The sequence below is a fragment of the Python bivittatus genome, unplaced genomic scaffold, assembly GCF_059951505.1.
Source record: "Python bivittatus isolate LINGU-HERP-01145 unplaced genomic scaffold, Pbiv_v1 ctg000670_np1212, whole genome shotgun sequence".
Classification (NCBI taxonomy): Eukaryota; Metazoa; Chordata; class Lepidosauria; order Squamata; family Pythonidae; genus Python; species Python bivittatus.
The window spans coordinates 3,318,689-3,342,519 of NW_028277094.1; the positions used below are offsets into that span (position 1 = coordinate 3,318,689).

A 23,831-nucleotide genomic window follows, 5' to 3' on the forward strand; every position below is an offset into this window, starting at 1 on the left:
TTTAAGTGGTCTAAATAAAGCTCTATGGGCTGGATTGGGGGAGACCATACTCTGCATTGGTTCAGACACAAGATCAGAAATATACTGGTAAGTTCTCTTGGGCCAAAGATCATCCCTTTCTCTTGTACACTGCACATCGCTTAAAGTCCTACCATAAATGTTCTATGAAGTGTTCATTGATTTTGTCTGTGCTTCTCTTCTTTATGTTTAAAACTCCCAGGAAGAGCAGGAGATCGCTCTCTAAATCAAGGAAAACCTGGGGAAACCCCTAAACAACAACTTCACAGCATTAGTCCAACAATGGGTTTTTGTTTTGGGGGTCTGGGAAGTGGCAGACTCAATGGGCATTTATTTATTTATTTATTTATTTATTTATTTATTTATTTAAATCCATGTCTAACTTCCCATCTCAGAAATGAAGCAGGGCCCCCAAAGCCCTAGAAATAAAACAGACATTAAAAATATAAAACACAATAAGATATGCAATAATTCTTGAATTTCTAGAATGAAATAGAATTAACCGTGATGTATGTGCAGAGTAAATAACACGTTCCAACTCTCAAACTGAGAAGGCTTGGGCAAAGCAAGAGGTCTTTTAGGACCATAATATGCTATGTTTTTACCTCCTGAAACTAAAAGGGAGAGCATTCCAAAGCATGAACATTGTATTGAAGAGGGCCTTCCTTCAAATAACTTCCAGATGACCATCTGCATCTTGAGGTACCACTAGCAAAACGCCTTTGAAAATGTTAGCAATTGTGCAGGTTCATGTACAAATTTGACTGTAGATGGGTAGTGATAGCCCATCTACCATGTTCCCATTCTTAAGATTTGTCTTCTGGATTTGCTGGGAAGGAAGATGATCTGTGTAAATATTGTTCAGTTTCCAGCAGGCCCAGCAGTTTGGCTAATGGTTAGGTATCAATCAAGTTGTGAAGGCTACAAGTTCCCCACTCCTTCTACATTAGCAACCTATTCCATTAAAACTAAGAAAACAAAATTGCGCCTTCAAAATTGTGCCCCCCCCCTCTTTGAGTCCAGACTGAGTCAGGAAAAACTTACGATCTGATCTGGGGCTACATAAAATTTAACGGATGTTGATGATGGTTGTGGCTCACCCACACTACCACCAAATTTCTCCCAAGGGTTCCTGGGAACTAGTTCTCCAGGTTGAGCTAGCAACTAGTGGCAAAGAGATTCCATTCTAGAATTCCCAAAATCCTGGTTGGAGAAGCTTTGAGAGTTCAAGCGGGCACAATGCACATAAAGGCCTGAAGCTCTGAAACAGGAGTGAAGCTGGAGAAATGTCAGCAGTGCCACAAACTGCTGCTAGATGTCCCCCTTGTGTCTTTAAAAGAGTTGGCGGCCAGATTTCCTGTCCTCCCTCCTTCCTGCTTTCACTGATAGAGACGCTAGGAAGAAAAAGAGGATGCTTCTGGGGTGTTCAGGCCCCTTAAATGCATAATACGTTGATTCCTTCTTTCACAATAAATTCCAGCTCCAAGGATGTGCTTTCAGTGACCGTTTGGTCGATACAATTATTAAAATGCTTATAATATAAACAGATGAGAAGGTAGGGCTGTAGTTGCTCGGAGATAACAACGTAGAGATCTGTTGGTTCCATAAGTGGGACGTGGTGTTGGGGAGTGCCTTGCACAACTTTGCCCCCACGGTACTCAGGGGCTGGGTTTCTGCTGGGGCTGCCCCTTGGGTGGAGAAGGACACAAGAGGTGGAATATCTTGGGGTGATTGTTTTTTAAGAGAATGTCTTCCTTTGTTTGAGTCAACAATATCCCCCAAATTGCACTAAGCTTGTAAATTAAAGGAATGCTGTGGAGGCAACTGCTGCAGCTTCAAAAGTAAGCTGCATTTTAGGATGTTTAGATTGCCATGTTTTGCCTCTGTTCCTGTTCTTCTGCCTGTGGCTGCAGAGGAAACTTGATAAACAGAAAGAAGGGAAGGTGGTAAAGATGCTTTCTCAGCTTTTTGGAGGGGGGCGGTTGTTTTTGTTCTGTAAAGCAGAGGAGCAGCCCCTTAAAAAAAGTTGGCAACCTTATTCCTTTGTTTGGGAGGGTGGGTTATTTTGTTTTCAGAAGGAACTGAGCTGATCAGAAGCAATGGAGTTGAAAATGGAATTTCGGCAGCCGTGACATATTCATGAGAGGGTGGGAAAAACTGGATTTAATTCCCTCTTTTATGCATAGGGTTAGCTGTGGTTTATATCTGGCTCTTCCAGTGCCAGCAAAGATGGTCGGAAAAGAGATTTCAGACTTCTGGGAGACCAGGAAGCCTTTCTCTTCTGCTTCTTTGAACCCTTTTCCTGAGTTCCTTGCTCTTGTTTTCAGTCTTCAGAACGTCTCAGCGTTAGGATACCAGCTTTGGAGTTCATCCTGATTCGTACCACAAGAGCTGTACCTCCGTTTCTCCCGCACACATACATTAATTTACCTGAACCGTCCTTCCATTTCTTATAACCTGTGGGGATTGCTAATGGCGGAGAAATCCCGTTCAGACATTTTCTCTAGCTCAATCAAATCTTGAAGGCGCCAGTTTACTTTTATTGATCAGTAGGTTCCTGACAAGGTTTGCCACAAGAACACAGAGCAGATCAACTGCTGTTTTTTTTAAAGACTCTCTGAAAGAGAGAGAGACAGAGGCCTTTAAAAGACACACACAGAGAAAGGCTGCTCCTAAAAGCTTCCAGACAAAGGCCCTGAAAACAGTGGTGAAGAAGCTAGTAAGTAATGATTTAGCTGAAATGACCCAAGTGACATTCTTCATGGCTGCCACGCATACTGGCAAGGAGCCTCCGTTTCAGCCATGAACATTCTCCAGGTCCTTTCCAGACCTTTTTAACTGGATTGTCAGAATCTGGTCAAAGCCCTGAGGGGAAGATTATAATCTGGAGAGGGATCAGATTAGACTTTTAAAAAACTAAATCAGTGTTTTCTAATGCCAAGTTACACATTAAGAAGCCGCAGCTTAGCATGCTGTGGGAAGTGATTTCAGAGCGATAACTCCACTTTAATTGGCGAGTTATACCTTGAAAGTTTAAACCCATATTACTGAGGCTATATAAATTATATATAAATAGGTACTTCGGAAAACATGGCGTCCATTGGATGGAGGAGATGTATCCAATCCATTATGGATACTCTTTCCCAACATGTTGTCCTCCATAATGGATTGGATACACCCCTGCCATCCAATGGGTGCCATGTTTTCTGACGTACCTATTTAATCAGTTGAATGGATCAGCATGATCAGAGATGTATGGAGATAGTTTATAGATAAAACTGCAGATTAGATTCACATATAGTGCTATGAATTATGTCGGCCACCAGGAAGCAGCATGGGACTGGTTTCATCCATATTGGGGCTCCTCAGACATACATACAGTAGTCAGATTTTATTCAGTGGGGTTCCTTAAGCTCTCAGACAGATATAACTATATCTGTCTGTCTGTCTGTCTGTCTGTCTGTCTATCTCCATCTCCGTCTCTCTGTCTCAAAAACTCATGCTTTTGTTGAATAATTTCATCCTTTGTTCTGATGTATCTATCACACACACACACACACACACATATACACATATACGTACATACAAGTACACACACACACAGAAGTTATGGTACGCCTCTGTATACAAGATTTTACATGGATTTCATTATGTAAAAATAAATTACCTGCCCCCCCCAAGAGAGATTGGAAATCACGTACAACTTCATACCCATATTGTAACATCTGCATCTCTCTCTGTCTGACAGCTTAAGGAAAAGTTGACTGTATATACGATTCTGCATATATTGTGCTAGAATCATAATCTGGTTTATCTGTTTTTGGCTCAGTGTAATGTGTGTAGCCAACTATTGTGGTTTTAAAACCATGGTTTATGGCTTGGCATGTGCAGACCTAGCCAGCTATGGCTTAGTCATCAAGCCATGATTACATTAAGCATGGCTTAGCATGATGTATGGATCAGGTCATAGGCAGAAGTAAAGAAAAACAACCTATGTTGGTTTTGTATTGTCTGTATAGAACTTACATCAGCAAAAACTGTGGCTAGTTTTATTGAAAAAAAGTAAATAAAATCATTCAGAGGGGGATGGATGATCTCTTGTCCAAAGTTTCAGGGACGAAGTCTCACTGCAAGCAGAAATCTAGCACTTCAGGGGAAAACATTGAGGATCCTTTCTCTTTCATAGGTCAGGATTTTCCAGACATGGAAAGGTACTTTCAAACAGTAAAACCCACACATATTCTGTAGTTGATGTCATCTCATGAGTACTGTACTGCATTGACTTCCAAAATGTTGTGAAGGGCTTTAAATCTGATGAATATCCAGAACATGAGCCCCATTGGGTTCAGGTCTCTAGCACCTTTCGCTTGGCACATATTCATGTGCTGAGAAACACAGCTGCCCTTGTCACATTTTCAGGGTCCAATATTGCATTTTGACACGTATTTCTTCTGCTTTTTTTAATTTACTAACTATATTTGTGTGCTGCCATACTTCCCAGAGGCTTTTGGTGGTGTCTGTTAAAATCAGAACACGTTATACTAAATCATCCTCATAAATTAACCAATAAATTATATAAAATCACGTCAGTAATAACATTAAAACTAATATAAATAGGCACCCAAGGAGCAGATGTTAACCTCCCCCCCATGCCTTTCTCAATGGCTTCATTTTTACAGCTTCTGGGAAGCTCAGGAGTGAAGGGGCTTCCCAGATCTCCAGCTGGAGGCTGTTGCAAAGGTTGGGTGCTCTTCCTGAGAAACACGTATTTCTTCTTCTCTCTTGAATCTCCTGCAGGGGAAGAGTCTTCAGCATATCCACATGGGAAGTGCATACAGAACAGACAGGATCCACTTGCAACCCAAATTCTGAGCCAGGTAGAGCTTTATTACTCAAAACCAGCACTTTAAACGATACCCAGAAGCTTTATTGCATGTCCGTGTTCCCATACAATAATACTATGTTGCAGGTTATGTAACCATGGTTGATGGCACCAACCATGTGGTTGGGATCATAGTGCACATTCAACCATAACTTACGGTTTATAAATCACACCGGTTAGATTCATACTATCCACCACATCAAACAAAGAGGATTTTAGCTTTGTGTGTTTACCAATCTTGGAAGAGAGGGACAACAATCTATCTAGTATCAGAAACAAAGAACACAATGCCCTAATGTGCTGTGTGAGCCAGACCATCGATATAATGGGATTGGTTTGGTTTTATTTAGTGTGTTGTGTAACAAAGTCATTGTGGGTTTCTAAACATGATTGATGGATAAATCTATAATGCTTTGTCAGCATATCACTACTGGTGTTATTATGTAGTTATATATATTTGTTTGTAGTTCTTTAGTTTATGTATATGCCCACACACACGAATGAAATGTACCTTGGCCTACTTGGATTTGTGTAGAAGTAAGAATGGACATCTGGGTACAGGAGAGCCACTCAAAGCAGACCACAGAAACATAACTGATCTAGCAGATTTCAGTTTGTCCAGGTGGAAATATGTCCTATGTGAATGGGGATTGTAATATTTCAGAGCTATCACATAAAACAAGGTGCCATCCATGGTGGGTTTCCTGGCAGCTAGTCTGTGAGATGGTCCATGTGTGTGGGTGTGTGTTGTGGCATTCCTTTTGGATATAATGGCCTCTAAGTTAAAGCTTCAGTACAGGTAGTCCTCGTTTAGTGACCGCAATTGGGACCGGCCAGTCATTAAGCGAAGTGGTCACTAAGTGAAACCGCGACTGTGCTTACAATCTGACTTCAGCTTTCTTTTGCTTCACAGATCTGTGCAGATCATAAATGCGAGGACTGGTCATAAAGTTACTTTCTCGTCACCGTCGTAGGTAAACGAGGGAGTCACTAAATGCAGACTACCTGTACTGTACCCAGCAGAAGAGATTTGGACTGCAAAGATTTGGGTGACCACTAGATGGCAACAGAACAGGGTTTATTATATCTTGGCTGCCACCTATCGCCATTGTGAATTTGTAGAGCCTATATGTATAATGGTAACCCTACTGGTATCTTCTTAGAAAGCTGGGAGAGATCCTTGTCCAAGATTCTGAAGAGATGTTGCTAGTCAGTACAGCACCATTACTGTCAGCTTTTCAAGGCAGACCAGGTCAGGAAACAGATGCCACCAGGAATACTAGAACTCCACGTTATTGAAATAGGCTGTACAGTAATAACAACATCTTGAAAGCCTAACAGTGCTTCTCCTTCCCGTCCTATTATATCAAAGAGAGTCAAGGCAGGTCAATCGTGAGTTCCTTTCCCATGCTTTCCTGGACTAAGTTTATGTTTTACTGACGGTTGCCATATATTTTCTTCAAAGTCATCTCTGTACTCCTCTCAGCTGGGTAATGATCTAATTCAGTGTAAGATAGTTTCCTACCTTCTGGATCACTTCTTCAGGGACGATGCATATGTGGCAAGTTCTCAATAAAAGTCAGTTCCTGGTCATACTTTCTAACTACTCCTGGCTCCTGAGATCTTGCAATCTGATACTGCGTCCTTTTGATTAGCCTGCTGTAGGAGACATCTAAACCAACAGGCATCCCGTGAGCTTTCATAGAGGCGAAGAAACATAGATAACTCCCTGCAAAGAAAAGAAGAAACCCAGATGAAAAGATTTGAACATTGTTTCTTTCATGACACTACTGCGTATAGAAGGCCGTCAGAAAACCACTTCCTTGCAATCATTTCTCCCTCTCCTTTATCCTCCTAAATATGTCTGATCTACCCTACAGGCTTGTTGTAAACATCAGAACGAGATAACGGCTGTCTTCACACCAAACCTATGATTAACCTAATTACGTTATTTTTTTTAACAGTAGTTTATTCAATTTTTTAAATCCAAAATTCTGGATTTGCACAACACAACAAACCGAAAATGGATCAGACCAGTTGGGGTTATCCAACACACAAAACAAAATGTGGTTCATTGTGTTATGCACATGCACCCAAAGTGAATCCTTTGAATATCTGGTACCATGAAGCTAATGCTTATGTTTTTAGCTCATTGTGAAGCCGGATCAAATTCATTGTTTTCATTATTGTCCCATTCCATTTTTATGAGACAACTCAATCCTGAGAACGCTACTTAGCTGCTAGTCCCACTGAATTCCTTGGGGGCCTCACTCTTAGGACACCAGGTCTAGGAAAGCAATCGTAGAATATTTGCAGGACATTATGGATCATTTCTGCTGTTGTTCCTACTGTGGATTGCTTTGAGAAATTGGTTGTTGGGAAGGCGGTTAATAAAAAAAAAACTTTTTAACTGGGCACATAGTTAAGTGCACTAAAATCAATGGGCACTTAATCATGTGTTGCATTGTGGCCGTGGAGCTAAGTAGGCCGCGCTCAACCAAATGTTCAATCTTTATTTTATCCATCTTCAGGCTCACGGTTGCTTACCCTATGAAAGTGAACTGAAAGATTGTCCTGTCCTTCTCTACGGCCATTGATTATTGATTAGATATGAGCCTATATGTGGATTTCCTGAATCTCCGGCACACTGCTTTTCTATAAGACAGAGCCATTCTCTGGTGATTCTTCTTCCTTAAGAGGAGGTGGTTTGGATGATGGCGTATATGAAGTTATGAATCTATTTTTAAAATTTCAGTGGTCTCAGGATGCCCATACAATCAATGTAATGGCTGCATCCATATTGTCTCAAGATCTAATTATTAATTTACTTGGCCCCATCACTGTGTCAATTAAAGGAGCACATGGTGGCTGGTGTCCATTTAAACTCTGATCATCTGTTTGCTTTCTAAATTTTAGATGAGTCACTCTTTGTTACTGTCAGATAAGCTTAACCAATGGAGACAGACAGAAACCGACTTGGTACATTCCAAGTCCAGACCAGCAATATTGAGAGATTGTTTCCTGCTGTGTGGAAAAATACCTGCAATGTGGGGCAGATGGCAGTCGTTACCCCTCCCACTTGTTCCCTTTAAACGCTTTCATTCTTTCTCTTGCTTGCTCTTCCAGAAAGGGTCGGGGCTGAAGTATACAAACCGCGGAAAGCAATATACTGAGCCTAACTAAACTAAAATCAAACAGAATAGAACCCTGGACAAGGCTCTTATTCAGGGAAATCAATTCTCAAGGCAGTCTGATTGATTTATAAGCATACTTTTTAGTTTCATTGATTTAAGGATTCAGTGTGTTTGAAAGGAACCCATGGAACATCTCTTTACAACTCTGGCATTCTATTCATCTGGTGACTGTAATTAACAAGCGCACACAAGAAGAAGAGGAGGAGGAGGAGAAGGAGGAGGAGGTGTCTTTCCCTTTCTTTTTATAGTGCTAAATTCATTAAGGGGAGCTGACCTCATTCAAGGCACATTCCATGTTTGGGATTAACACAGATTCAGGCAACAGAAATATGCATACTAAAACCAGGAGTGTTTTGCTCAGTGCAATGAAGGGAGTGAAATCAGTCAATTCACCAATTGGTTGGAACCCTTTGGTTAATGTAAAAAATGCAGAAAGTATAGGTTTGCCTGAATCAGGCAAAAGTGTGTGTGTGTGTGTGTGGGGATATTCATGGACCTCTCCTGTCCTCCCCTATTGATTGAGCCTCTATGAGTTTTAGTTTTGCAAATTAAAGAAAAAATTGGTTTCTAAATGATTTCTTCCTGGACTGAAGGAAGCGACACTTAAATTACAGTAAAATATATTATGCTATGTTTTAATAGAATTACAGGACATTTCTCTGGCTGCAGTCTGGTCCTTGCTCAGATATCTTTTCAATTCTTCATTTATAGCAGTTGTTAATTTATAGGTAGATTGCTTCAGAGGACAAGTGTGTGTGCTGCAGCGCTGAAGGGTTGAAAACAGATTTATTCCCCAAATAGCTATGATGGTCCGGGATATTCATGATGAGTGGAGTCACACATTACTCAAAGTCTTGGTTTGCTTACTCATGATTTGTTGAATAAACTGCAGTGGGCTGTGTTCACCCAGTACCCTAAGCCATGAATTATGACTTAAGATCCCAACGGCTGAGTTTGCTAAGCCAAACTAGGCAGACTAAATTAGGGTTAAATGCCTTCGGTGAGCAGAGTCCATCTCGCAGCTTAGCCCACCATCCACACACTGACCTGTGAGGACACCATATTAAAGATGTAACTGGGTTCACACATTGCACAATACCATGATGTGATTCGGTCTTGGCCTAGCACCTTGCAAGAACCCCGTTCTGTAACAACCTCCATGAAGCCACCCAGCTGGGGTTTATTCGGTGGACCACAGCTTGGTGCAGTCTATGAACCAGACCGTCTGAGAAAAAGGCATAGCGTTCCAGTGCGATGCACGATTTTTTTTTTTTTTTTTTTTGTGCAAAACCTAGAATCCCTTTATTTAGCTTCCTCTTCCCCTTCCCCGGGTGAACAAAAGCTGGGTTTAGAAGCAGATTCCTGAAGAAGTTGCCTCTTTTGAGGATTAGGGTGAGGAAAAGTGCTGGAGGGTCCCCCCGTCCCCCCCCCCCTCCCGTCACGCCGCCCACCCTCTCCCGTTATTGGAACAAATCCATTTCATCGAGAGCTTTAGAAAAGCGTCAGGACTAGAGAAGCCAATTAAAGCTCCCCGCTGCGCGCGTTCTCCGAGTCAAAGCGCAAAAGGAATGTTTCAAAACAAATCCGAGCGGGACTTTCTCTGCTCCCTGGAGTAACGCGGAGCGTGACGAGAGATCGGGGGAGCTTAAAAGCTTGGCGTCCACTGCGCATCTGGGGTTGGTCCTCCTCCGTGCTTCGGTGGCACCGTGGGGAACGTCCAATTGTGTGTGAGTGTGTGTGTGTGTGTGTGTGCGCGCGCCTCCAACGCATTCCGGTCTAAAAGGAAAAGCGGGGGGGGGAGGGAGAGAAGGGGGAAAAAAAGGCTCTCGAAAAGCGACTCCTTCTCTTGCATCCTTGGCTCACGCACAAACACACACGCACCGAAGAACGCGACAGCTTTTTATTCCTTCGGGTACCGCGCTTGCACATTTCACCCGCCGGGCCCCGCCCCTTTCTTCCCCGCCGCCCCGCCCCTTTGGCTTGGAACGCGCTTCCCCGGGCTCCGATTGGCTGAAGCCCTGCCGTAGCTCGGGACCGGAGCCGCTGTACCGCTCCAGCTCGCGTGCGGCCACCAGTTTTGCAGCAGCCGCGGCGCGCGCGGGGAGCCCGGCAGGCAGGCAGGCAGGCGGGCGGGCAGGCGCTGGCGGAGGGGCGGAGTGGAGGTTGCGGGTTGGAGAGCGAGGGGCTGGGAGACGCGCGAGGAAGAGGGAAAGCAGGGGAAGAGCCAGCAGGCGAGGAGTGGGAGCCAGCGGCGAGCGACCTTGCAAGCCACTGCGGTGCGGGGCCGGCCTCTGCAAAGGCGTCCGCAGCCCTCCGGCTGGAGCCTCGGATCGGCGTCCGGAGAGCTGAGAACTTCCCATTTAAGAAAAAAAGCCAGGGAGAAAGAGAGGGAGGAAAAAAAAAAACTCCGGCGACAGCGATCCCGCGCGCCTGCAGCTGCTTCGGGTGGTTTGGCTGCTGCGCTTTCCTTCCCGGCTCCCCGGCAGCCGCCGCCTGCTCCCGCGGAGACCCGGAGTTGCTGTGCCCCCCGCTCCGTTGGCCCCGAGGACGATGAGCTGCGCCAGCAAACTTTCCTCGCGGCTTCTTTGTTTCCTGCGGCGCTGGGCAGCCCGGAGGATGCTGAACGCCAGATAATCATGGGGGCACCGAGAGGAGCGGAGAGGCGCCCGGGAGAGGCTCTGCGCCAGCGGCGCTTCTGAGTGGCCCGCCGCCCTGCTCCACCTGCCCGGCTGCCCAGCCGAGAACCTTCGCCGCCCGCCGCTGCCTCGGCTTCCCTCGCCTCTCGCTCAGCCCGGGGACCGCTCCGCCGCCGGCAGCCGCAGGTCCTCCTCTGCACGGAGGGGGGCCCCGGCGTGTCTCCTCGCCCCCATCCCCGCCTTCCCGATGCCTCCCCCAGCGCACCCGGCGATTTGGGACCGGGATCGCCGCCTCGCCTGTCTTCGGCCGGACTGCCAGGTGTAGAGACTCTCCGGAAAGGTTCCATCTCGCCGGCCCCCTCCGCCCGCCCCCCCTTCCCAACCTCCCCGTTACTTCTCCTGCGTGACTTCCTCCCCCCTCCCAGCTCTTTGGGTGCCCCTTCGCCGTATCCTCGCCTTAGTTTCACCAGCGATTTCCTTCCATTTCTATCTTGAATCCACAGTATTTCTTCTCTTTCCACCTAATTTATTTGCTACCTTTGTCCACCAGAGGCTGGATTCCCCCCCCCCCTTTCTTCTTTTCCTCCTCATTCTCCTCCTCCTCATCTTCCCAGGTACTCCACTTTCTTCACGAAGGGTCTGTGCAAATCGGGGGGGGGGGTGGCGGAGAGAGAGGACGGGGTAAAGGAAAGGGGGGAGAGCTTTGCGCATGCCAGGTGTAAGTCAGCAGAGGTCCCTCCCCAATTCACGGTTGTGTGTGTTTTTTAAAATCAAAAATAGATTTGCCGATTCTGTAACTCTTCTCGATCTGGTGAGAGGAAGATAAGCGTTCATTCCCCGCTTCCTTAGCACTAGGGAGCAGGCGATTCCTATATGAGGCAGTGCGCCTCTGAGAGATGCAGTGAGGAGATCAGAGGCAAAGAGCTTGTAAAGTAACCACGTAGGAAGGCCCCCTTCCCTTCCTTTCCCTCTGATTCACTCCTTCCTTCTGCCCCTGGAACAACCCCTTCTAGTAAAGCTTTCCTACTTCCCTTCCTTTCCCAGACACGAAATCAACAGGCAACCAGAGAGAAGGGGAGGAGGAGGTGGGGGTGGCACGGAGAGGTGAGCTATGGATATTCTGTGCCCCCTGCTCCAGTTTCTGCTCGCTGTCTTGTGGACCCGTGCAGGAGCTCTGATCAACTTGAAGTATTCGGTGGAAGAGGAGCAAAGAGCTGGCACTGTGATTGCAAATATCGCCAAAGATGCCCGAGATGCAGGCTTTGTGCTGGATCCTCGGCAACCCACTGCTTTCCGAGTGGTGTCCAACTCGGCGCCGCACCTGGTGGACATCAACCCTGGATCAGGGTTACTAGTGACCAAGCAGAAGATTGACCGGGACTTACTTTGCAGGCAGAGCCCCAAGTGCGTGATCTCTTTAGAGGTCATGTCAAGCTCCATGGAGATCTGTGTGATCAAGCTGGAGATCAAAGACCTCAACGATAATGCTCCCAGTTTTCCCACAGATCAGATTGCGCTGGAGATCTCTGAGACAGCCAGCCCAGGGACCAGGGTACCACTGGAAAGTGCTTATGATCCGGACTCAGGCAGCTTTGGGGTGCAGAGCTATGAGATCACCCCCAACGATCTCTTTGGCTTGGAAACCAAGACGCGAGGAGATGGTTCTCGCTTTGCAGAGCTGGTGGTGGAGAAGAGCCTGGATCGAGAGACCCAATCTCATTACAGTTACATGATAACAGCTTTGGATGGTGGTGACCCACCCAATTTTGGAACAGTGGAGCTAACTATCAGAGTCATTGACTCCAATGACAATAATCCTCTCTTTGAAGAACCATCTTACACTGTTAGCGTGCTGGAGAATGCTCCCCCGGGCACACCAGTTATCCGCCTCAATGCCACTGACCCTGATGAGGGCACCAACGGGCAAGTCTTGTATTCCATCCACAGCTACGTGTCTGAAAAGGCCAGGGACCTATTCCAAATCAACCCTCAGACAGGCCTGATCACAGTCACTGGTGCAATTGACTATGAGGAAGGTCATGCCTATGAACTGGACGTACAGGCTAAAGACCTTGGTCCCAACTCTATCCCAGCGCACTGCAAGGTGACTGTGACTGTACAGGATGCCAATGACAACCCCCCTCTCATTAACTTGCTCTCTGTTAATAGTGAGCTGGTGGAAGTCAGTGAGAATGCACCTCCAGGCTACGTGATTGCCTTGGTGAGAGTTTCCGACCGGGATGCTGGTGCTAATGGCCGGGTGCAGTGTAAGCTGTTGGGCAACGTACCCTTTCGCTTGCAGGAGTACGAGAGCTTCTCCACTATCCTGGTGGACGGACGTTTGGACAGGGAGCAGAGGGACCAGTACAATCTAACCATCCAAGCGAAGGACAACGGGATCCCTTCTTTGCAGGCCACAAAGTCCTTTACTGTCAAGATCACAGATGAGAACGATAACCACCCCCACTTCTCCAAACCTTATTACCAGGTCATTGTACAGGAGAACAATACCCCTGGGGCCTACCTCCTTTCTGTTTCTGCCAGGGATCCTGATCTTGGTCTAAATGGCAGCGTCTCGTATCAGATTGTCCCATCCCAAGTAAGGGATATGCCTGTGTTCACCTACGTCTCCATCAATCCTAACTCAGGTGACATCTATGCTTTGAGATCCTTCAACCATGAGCAGACCAAGTCTTTCGAGTTCAAGGTCTTGGCCAAAGATGGAGGCAACCCTTCCTTGCAAAGCAATGCCACCATCCGAGTTATTGTCCTGGATGTCAACGACAATACTCCTGTGATAACGGCCCCTCCTTTAGTCAACGGGACCGCAGAAGTGTACATCCCCAGGAATGCTGGGGTTGGCTACTTGGTGACTGTGGTCAAGGCAGATGACTATGACGAAGGGGAGAATGGGAGACTTTCCTATGAGATGGCTGAAGGGGATAGAGGGTTTTTTGAGATTGACCAGGTCAATGGTGAGATAAGGACCACCAGAGCATTCGGGGAAAATTCCAAGACTACATATGAGCTGATTGTCGTGGCCCACGACCACGGGAAAACATCGCTTTCAGCATCTGCCTTGATTTTGATATATCTTTCTCCAGCCCTGGATGCGCAAGAATCCATAGGATCTGTTAATTTGTCCCTGATTTTTATTATTGCTCTGGGTTCAATTGCTGCCATTCTGTTTGTCACCATGATCTTCGTAGCTGTCAAGTGTAAACGGGATAACAAAGAAATCAGGACCTACAACTGCAGGTAAAGTACCGATGTCTTGGTTTTAGCCTAACGCGACTGCTTAACATCAACCCTTTTAATGTGCCATTAAATAATTGCATCCGTTGCTAACCCAGCAAAGGTTTCACTTGCTTCCAAGGTAAGGCCGTGTAAAAGGTCAACTGTGAATTCCTTTTAAACATGGCTCCAGGTGGGGTAAGGTGGATTTATTATGGTGGTTTGTATTCTTTGCCTATCCAGGTTTGGGGGAGGGGGGAAAAAGAAGTCCCACAGCTATGTCATGAGTGTACTGAAAGAATGAAAACACGAGGAAGCGTGATAATAGTGGTACGGCAGGCTTTTGAAGCGCAGTCTTGAACGTGCCCCGTGCTGCATCTCTGCTCCGCTTTGGACTGCTTTCTTTTGTCTCTTTCTTTATTCTGAGGAGGGAGGGAGGGAGGGCTCGAAAGAGAAGCCTCCCCAGATCAGTTTGAGAGTACGTTTGTTCGGTAGCAATGAGTACGTTCGTTCGTGCTTTTGGCAACTGCTAGCGGTGCTTTTTCAGAGCGCGGCTGCAATCCTTTCGCTATCCTGTCCCCACCAGATGAGGTCACTGTAGGTGTTTTTTTAGAACTGGGCTTGTTTTCTCGAGAAGGGGTTGGTTGTAAAAAAAAAAACGTGAAAGCTGGTAGAAGAGAAGATAAAAGAACGCAAGGTTCCGCTAGAAATATACAAAGATATTTTTGGGGGGAGAAAGGGGAAGAGGGAAGATGATCTCGGCAAGCTTCTTTGAATTGTCTGGGGGGGGGAAAGAAAAAAAGCAGACTATTTCTTTTCTTCTCTGCTGCTGTTCTTGCTGGGAGAAAATTATAACTATAACCCTTCCCTTTAAGCCTCTTCCCTGTATCAACTTTATCTATCACGCTATCTGCTCAGAGAATCGGAGGATGCTTTTTAAGTTGCTTTTGCGTGCTTTTTGAATGGCGTTTCAAAGATGTCCCGTCTTATTTTTATTATTCTGCTGTCTGCATTCGGTGATGGGTTTGTCCAAGACGGAGGGTTACGTACAGCTCTTCCTCCCCCCCACCGCCAGCTTTTGAAATCTTAAGACATGGATTTGGGTCCCCTGAATATGTAACAGCCGTGTGATCATTGTCTGTCTTTTGCTATTCTCTGTGTCGCACAAGTTAGTAGACAAACGCTAACCACACATGAATATCAATTGAGTGCCATAAAGGAACAGCTGCAACCGCCTATAAATGGTTTAATCCTGTTACGAATGAAATAGCCATAACTTCTCCATTCCTTCAGTTCTCGGTCATTTCAGAAAGAAGGGGATGGAAATGAATGTTGCCCTCTCTTTTGAAAGATCCTGAATGCCTCCAGTGATTTGAGAATTGGCATTCTTTAGTTCCTTATTTACACTGTTAATATTAACGGAGTCCAGGGATGGTGTTTCTCACTCGCGTTTTTCAATGTCTTCGTCCTCCGGGCAATACAGTATGAGGGCGTGAACGTGGAGAGACCATCGTCTGCAAATATAGCTATTGCACTTCCAGTGGTTCAGCTTTTAAACGAGACCTAATATGCTGAATTTCTTGCCCGTTCGGCCCATTAAGCAAGAATAGGCGCTGAAGGAAAGCAAGCCTTCAGTTGTGTCAACGCCCCTAACAGATTTCCACTTCAGTATAACTAGTTGGTTTAGCATGATGGCTCGGGGATTAATGGACTGCACTTTAATTAAATAATTGGCCAGCAGAAGGAAAAAACACACAAATAAGGCACAAATGAATGCTTAAGTAGGCGACGTTTCAGATCCTTGCTGGAAATGTTTCAACCCACGATACGTCGAACAGGGCAGTTCTGGATGAGTCCATCCAGAAATGAACTTCATCAAGTTCAGCAGGATTTCCTTTGGGGTAAATATGGGTATAGGAAAAGGCATTTAAAATGTCAGCTGTCCATAGAAAGCGCACTGAGATTTTCCTCCCCAGAAACAGGCTAAGGTTTTCTAAAACACACTGATGGGCATGCTGGCAAGAACATAGCTTGTTATTTGTCCAGCATGCATTTGAAATCAGGGTTAGGAATGTGCCCCCACCCCTTAGAGCGTGGCAGGGAAGACCCATCCTTTATGGAACCCTTTGTTTGCCATGCCATGCCAGGGGCAGAGGTGTGATGTGCGTAGACAGGTTCGTTGAGTCTCTCTCTCAGGTGCGGGTGATTTGTCTTTCTTTCTGGATCTGATCTCTGAGCATCAACGCAGGCATTTGGATGATCTCCATCTCTACCTGTTGCTAAATGGTCAACCTCTTCCAGGCCTCTCCTTTCTCTGGGGTGCATTGATTTTACCTCTTGAGGTCAAGGAAGAGCTGTTTGTGCCTGCAATACTGGAGCAATATTGCCCGTCTGAGCAGTTAATACCGGGGTGCCTCAAATAACGCGAGGAAGGTGTTTTCCGTTCTTTCTCTCTTTCTGTGTTTGTTCTTATTAAATCCACACGATCCTATATTAGTGGCAAACGAACCTCCTTTTTGTCTTGCATTCCTTTTTAAAGAATTGTGTGCTGCAATGACGCTACGTAACTATTAACCTGCAATGGGACGTGCCATTAAAAAAAAGTGCACTTTTATTTATTCCCTGGAGGGAGAAAGAGAAAAAGGTCTTTTGGATTTTTCCCTCTCCTTCCCCTTCAGCAAAAATGTCGCTGTGAAGATTCTGATAGGTTAGCCTTCCAGAAACTGGGTATCATCCAGACGTGTAAACTTGAACTCCCAGAATTCTGCACGAAGGAGACGCTGGCTGGGGAATTGTGGGAGTGAAAGTCCACATATTTGGAGCGCATCCAGGTTGGAGAAAAGCTGCGTCTGGATAATTTGTCTTCTGGTTTTGTTGCAAATCTGGCATATGCAGTGAACCTTGGTGGGGTTTTTGGTTTTTTTTTTGAGCTCAACAGGCATGACTTTGGGAAATGAACATTTTCAAGCCTTTGGTACAAGTGAGATCTATTTCTGACTTTTAAAGCCGGGCCATCGTGGTTCACATCTTTCTTCTATATCTACGTCTGTGTGGCACTGATAACAAGACACAGTCCCCGGTGGTAATACCGAGTCACAGTTACTTCAATCTAACTCATCAAGATAACGTTGATTGCAGTCATGTCTTTAATTATTTTTCTGGTTGTTGTTTACTGATAACTTTTCTCCTCTTGCTTCTCACGCCTTCCCCAATTTTTCTTTCTTGTGCAAGAGACAACTGTGTATTTTTGTTAACCAGTTAAAGGTCAAAAAATATGTGTGTGCGGATACAGTCCTTTCGAAACACAAAGCTCTCCGTCCTAGTAACAGCTGAATTGCCTTGCGGGAATGGTGTTTGGGACTTGCCAGATGGGTGGACTTCATCTCCCAGAATTCCTGACCTTCAGAGCTGTTGCTGAGAATTCTGGGAAATAGTCCATACATCTGGAGGGAAAGGCTGGTACAGAGAATAGGAATGGATTAGGATGGTGTGCCCGGTGGGGTGTTTCCAGCTGTGAGATGTCACGGGAAGAATGACCACGAAGGAACAAAACATACCAGACAGATCTTTTTGAATACTGTATTAATCTGGCAAATTGAGTTCACAAAATAATTGGCCTGCAGAAATTCTGGCTGCCAGGGAACAAGTCTTTTGCCAGTGCCAGGTAATTGACTCCACTGGCTGTTTATAAGCGTGTATTATCTAGATAGGGCACCTTTGGGCAGGCTAAAGGGACATACCAGGTTTACTGCTATGGGAAATGACATGGAACAATCTCTCTGCTGATTTTTTCTCTCCGTGTTCCCCATTTCGGTGAATCCATTTAAATAATTTTCCTGATCCTTATTACCAAAGGAAATGCATTTGCGTATTCTTTTTCAGTTCATGGATTTTTACATAATTATTTTTTTCTTCCCATTTTCTGCAGGCTGAACTATATCTCTGGTAACTAGATACCGACCGTTCTAAGCAGCAGAAAAACAAAACAAAAATAGGGGAATCTTTTCTTCCCTACCTACCTCTCCTTTATTCCTCACTTGTTATCCTTATGTGTTGGATCCACAAACTTTTATGCTTATGAGAGATAAACCCAAGATCCTTCGCTGTCAAAAGAGCCGAGCAATGACCTTGCATGCGGATGGGAGCCGGTCTCTCTGAGATGCCCTCTTGACTAGTGTGCAGTTTGAGGATGACGTAAGATTCTCACTTTGCTTTCTTGTGTCCTGCAGAATTGCAGAGTACTCCTACGGGCACCAAAAGAAATCCTCCAAGAAGAAAAAAATCAGCAAGAACGACATCCGCCTGGTGCCCCGGGATGTAGAGGAGACTGATAAAATGAACGTTGTCAGTTGTTCCTCCTTGACGTCATCCCTCAACTACTTTGACTATCACCAACAGACTCTGCCTCTGGGTTGCCGCCGATCGGAAAGCACCTTTCTCAACGTGGAGAACCAAAACAACCGGAATGCAGGCTCCAACCACAGCTATCACCACACCTTCACTGGCCAGAGTCCCCAGCAGCCGGATCTCATTATCAATGGGATGCCTCTTCCAGAGGTGAGCAAGAAGGTAGAGCTTTCTCTTGGATTGAAGAGGGCTGCTGCCTTCACGCCCTGCCTTGTGAAAGTCCTAACATTGCAACAGTGGGCTTTTGTTGGAACTAGAAGCTTGGGACTGAATAGAGCCCAAGCATGTCTGAATTGATGTTGGCTGCCATCTTCGATGCCTTTAAAAATTGGAGCAGCTTCCCCAAATGTGACATTCTCTGGATGACTTGAACTCCTATTCCCATCATCTTCATGATGAGAATGGTAGTCCAGCGTATTTGGAGAATGCCAAGTTGGGCTTGACAAATCCACCGAAGAAAAGTCTGGAAGTGGCTATTAGCTATGATAACAGTGCAGGATCTCTATGTCCAGGTTCGTTCTGAGTGTCAGTTCTTGAGTGCAGGAAATTGGAGTGTAGGGCTGTCTCTACAGGCTTCCCTGGTGCACCTGATTGGCCACTGTGGGAAACAGGCTTAATGATTCTTGACCTGAGTTAACACAGAGCTTGTTTATATTTGCTACTTACTTGGACTTCTTGTCTGAGTGTTGGTTTTGATTCTAAATCTGGAGTATCTGCACACACCTGCTTGTTTGTAGATCTAAATGCATGGATTTCATTTGACTTTAGTTTGTTTTGTGGAGGAGCATTGCATTCACTGCATTACTGAGGCTTTCTTAGGGCTTTTTCTCTGCCTAAAATGGTTTAGCATAGTTGTAAAGTTAGATTGAATAATGTATCAGCAATTAGTACGTGTTAGCGTTGTATTGATGGTGGCAGGTTCAAGCCATGCAGAACAGAGATGGGAAGGGACCTGGAGTTTTGAAGTGTTCTTGTTTATTAACCATACATAGCAAACGCTTCATTATGACCTCATCTGTCTTTATAAGAGGAAAAAGGGAGATCAATTCTTACTGCTCCAGTTATGGGCCAATAGAGATAGCAGGCTGTTGTCTTAACTTTAAAGCCCGTAAAATTCAGAAAAGGACGTTTATTAATGCGGTCACATGTGGCAGTATTAGCTTCCAGGTTTTGGTAATTATCATGGGGATCACTCCTGCTTTTTCTGATGTTTGGGCTGTGAATGCCAAGGTGTATGAAGCCAAAATGATGCCATCTACACCTGAGTGAGTAACGCAGTCAACTTTGTGATGGGTCTCTTCCAAGAATGGTGCAGTGAAGATTGAACATAGCCAATGGCCACAGAGCGCTCATTAACAGCTTTGGGTCAAAAGAAAGGATTGGAATGGGTATTCTGGCTGAATGGTTGGTTGGGACCTGGTCCTTATTAAAATTGCTTCTATTTTAGGCAAGGCTAGTTTTAATAGCAGACAGAAGATGTGGCTGTGGTGTGCTACATTCAGGTCACGTGCTCAACCACTTTCTGGATATTTGCTCATGATATTGAGTGGTATACTAACCACACTGGCTGAGTTTGCAAAACACACTAACCCACAAAAAGCCATGCAAGGATAACACGTAGCAAGTTGCATGAATGCAGCCCTTGGGTGCATATCTGAACTAGTTATGTATGTTGTGAGCACAGCTTAGTGGTGTGTGATTGCTTCTGTAGGAGATACTTTTAAGTTACTGTTGCAAAGTTTAATCAGGGAATCCATGGGGGAAGGCAAATGTTTACAAGATCAGAGTTCCATATGAAATGTTCTTGTGTTTGTTTCTGTTTCATCGAATAATAGTGATGAGGGAAGCACATGGTTTGTCCCAAAGGTCTTTGGGAAAAGGTCCTTGTATCCAGTGAATAAATGGAAGGTAAAAGCTGTCTTCTATATCAGGGTTCCTCAACCTTGGTGACTTGAAGATGTGTGGACTTCAACTCCCAGAATTCCCTAGCCAGCATGGGAAGTCCACACATCTTCAAGTCACCAAGGTTGAGGAACCCTGTTCTATATGGCAATGTCAAATCTGGGGCTTGTCAGGTTTCACAGTGCTGTGCAAGATCAGGAAAGCAAGAATTACAGAGACTTCAGTAAGGTATCTTATAGCCAGTCTTGGGGTAAATAGAAAATCTTCGAAACGGCAAAAGCAATTTCCAACCCTCACTTAACAATGAGTTCATTAAGGTGGAGTTCTTTAAATCAGTGTTTTTCAAACTTGGCAACTTTAAGATGTGTGGACTTCAACTCCCAGAATTCACCAGCCAGGATGAACACGGATTTAAATGATCTGAAATGCTTCTTCCCAGGTTTCCTTCCACTGGCCTGAGTTGCTGTTTATGAGATAAGCTGCCAAGGATTGGCCTGTTGTCTCTTGATGGTTTATGGCTCCTCTCCCTTCCATTTCTTTTCCAGCCTCCTCACCATCTTTTCCAGGGAAAGGGACAGTCTTCTGCTTTGTTTACAGGATTGCTCAGGGGATGCTGGTGCTACGTTTGACCACAAACAAAAGGCAAAGCGTCCTCTGTGCCTTGTCCTCAAAGAGGTGGCAAACTTTGAAATGGAGGAAGTTTAGGGATACGACTCTAGTCAAGTGGTAGGGCAGTCACCTTGCACACAGGAGGTTCCATGTTCAGCTCCCAGCATCTCCAAGGTCAGGGGCTGGTGTAGCTTTTGATGAACCATGATTGGAAGCATCTCTCATTATTGACTATGGTGATGAGGACTTAGTTTCTCAACTTGGAGGTAACAAATGACAGGGAGATGTTCTTTTCTCCTTGAACCTTTGGGATTAGCTACCCATCAGAGTAGACTGTGTAGAAATTCCTGGATTAGTTGCATGATTTGGTGCAAGATCCATAGACATTCTGAACATACAGCAAGGAAACTAAGATTTGGCTGCAATGGTGCTTTCTTCTGAGAAGATGTAATAATGGATTATATGACTGACACCACTGCAGATTTCCTTGAAATGAAGCCACTAGTCCAGGGATACCTTTCCTCCATCCATCCTTTTCAATTTTGAAGTGGAAATACTTTGTTTTTTCCCCATCTTCCTGGGGTTGAGATGGCTGTTGGAAAAACATGCTGTGATATAACAAACCTTTTTATCAGAAGAAAAGCTCTTTTTCTCACTGCTGGGAGTTGAAAATACTCATTCAGCTATGTCCCCAATCCTGTTGGACATTTTTGATTAACACAGGTTTGCTTCTCTTTGAATTATGACTTGGCATTAAGTAAATATCAAGTAATATTTTTTTTATAATGGCATTGTCATATTTCCTACTTTACACAGAATAACAAAGCTAAGAAGCTGGTGAAATATTTATGACCTGTTCCACACTGCTTCTTGTTTTGATTTCATTTTTGGTACCTGGGTAAATACAAGGATTCCAGGTTTATTTCTTTGCAAATGGGAATACTGGTTATGGCTGAGTTCACACAGGAGACTTAGAAGCCACATTTGCACAAGTTGCTAAGGTAGGTTAGCTGTATCTTGATTATTTACTTTTTGGTAGAGTTTTACACAAATCCATTCATTAGTTTACGCTCCAGTGTATTGAGTGAATGCAGAAAATGGGTCCTTTCAGTAACCAAGATATGTGTGATGTTGGACTGGTGCAGATAATTCACCTTTGTGTGTGTGTGTGTATGTGTGCGCGCATGTGCCTTTGAGTCAGTCTTGACACCTGGCGATTGCCTGGACTAGTCCCTGCAGTTTTCTTGGCAAGGTTTTTCAGAAGTGGTTTGCTGTTACTTCCTTCCTAGGGCTGAGAGGGAGTGACTGGCCCAAGGTCACCCAGCTGGCTTTGTGCCTAAGGTGGGACTAGAACTCCTGGTCTCCTGGTTTCTAGCCTGGTGCCATTAACCATCACAGCAAACTGGCTCTCATTGCCTTCACGTCAATCTTGACTCCTGGTGACTGCCTGGAGAAGTCCCTACAGTTTTCTTGGCAAGGTTTTTCAGAAGTGGTTTGCCCTTCCCTCCTCCTTCCCAGGGCTGAGAAGAGTGGCTGGTCCAGGGTCACCCAGCTGGCTCCATGCCTAAGGCAGGACTAGAACTCATGGTCTCCCAGTTTCTAGCCTGGTGCCTTAACTGCTACACCAAACTGGCATTTAGAAAGCCACCATGGTGGAATGAAAATCCGTGATGACAGTATGAGCAGATCAATTAACAGGATCAAAAAAGGTAAAACATACCTTTTACTTCAACATAACAATAATGCTTATTCCCCAAAGGCTTTGTGGAAGAGCAGTATTTGAACTGCCCTCCTGAATATTAATGAGGAGGGAGTCATGGGCTAAATCATGCTTTGTTTTAACTGTGGTCTGTCGACCAAATCTGAATTGACTGGGTTTAGACAATATGCTAAGCCATAAACCCATGGCTTTTAAGACACAGTGGCTAGGTTCAACAAACCCTTAAATGGCAAAAGAACCCATTAATAGAACATCCCAATTTATAACTTTGGGAATACCTCATTACCTGATTTCCCAGGTTAAACAGATCATGGGGAGCTGTAAAAAATGTCCAGCTAGAGTGGTCTGTTCAAAGTCCCTTCTCACCAGCTTTCATGGTGCGACAGTCGAGGTGACACTAAACACTGTTCTCTAATGGATTCCTTCTATGAAGCAGGACAAAGGCAGAAAGAGAGATGGATGCTTGATTATTGAATGTCAAGGAAGACAACATTCTTTCATCTTTAATAAATTGTATAATAGAAGATGCTCTGATATGTACAGCGTTTTCATTCCTGCTCAACAGGCTGTAAATGTAGTACATTTTGTTTCTGGCATGACAATTTAAATAGAGGTGGTCCTGGGGTTCAGCCCATCAGGTTGCCTTGAAGTAAGTACCAGGGGGGAAAAGGGGGTTGATGTGGTTTATTCCTACCCTGGCTTCATGCTGCAGTTTGGGAATCTGGAAAAGATGACAGCTGCTTGTACAAGTCTGGTCTGAAGTTTATTCGGCAATGGACTTACTAGTTGCTTGTAGACAAACCTTTCTTCTGTTGACCTCAGTCTCCTGATCCGCGGAATTGGGATTATAATGGTTTCTTACTTTATGGGAGAATAGGCAATCTCTTGGTGGCTTGGGGCTTAATTTTCCCAGGGCAGGGATGAAGATGGAAAATTGGCAGAGATGAAAACCACGCAACCCTTTTCTGTCTCCCTTCCCCTTGCGTTTTATGAGAAATATGGGGATCTGTTTCCCTAATGCCTGCCTTGCTGGTATCCATCCATCCATAATATGAAATTTTCCCTAATATTCCGTGTTTTTTTCCTCCTCTTCTGCTAGCCTGGCTGCATTTTCCTGTGCACTTTCCCTTTTCTGATTGCATCATACCACACCCAGAGTTTTACATGCCAGGCCCAGTACTTGGCCTTTTTGAGATTACCCAGACCGTGTCGGCACCAAGGCAACTTCT

The 23,831-nt window shown here is 45.0% G+C and overlaps 1 protein-coding gene across 2 annotated transcripts in view; it reads left to right on the forward strand.

Annotated features, from left to right (window-relative positions):
• Positions 1-10,265: 10,265 nt before the first annotated feature.
• Positions 10,266-23,831, forward strand: part of PCDH19 (protocadherin 19) — a 120,007-nt gene continuing 106,441 nt past the window's right edge. For both annotated transcript variants that reach the window (XM_007432476.3, XM_025169346.2), the window contains exons 1-2: positions 10,266-13,988; positions 18,194-18,521. In XM_007432476.3, the coding sequence (XP_007432538.1) occupies positions 11,842-13,988; positions 18,194-18,521 (2,475 nt within the window). In that variant the 5' untranslated portion in view covers positions 10,266-11,841. The remainder of the gene's footprint in view (positions 13,989-18,193; positions 18,522-23,831) is intronic.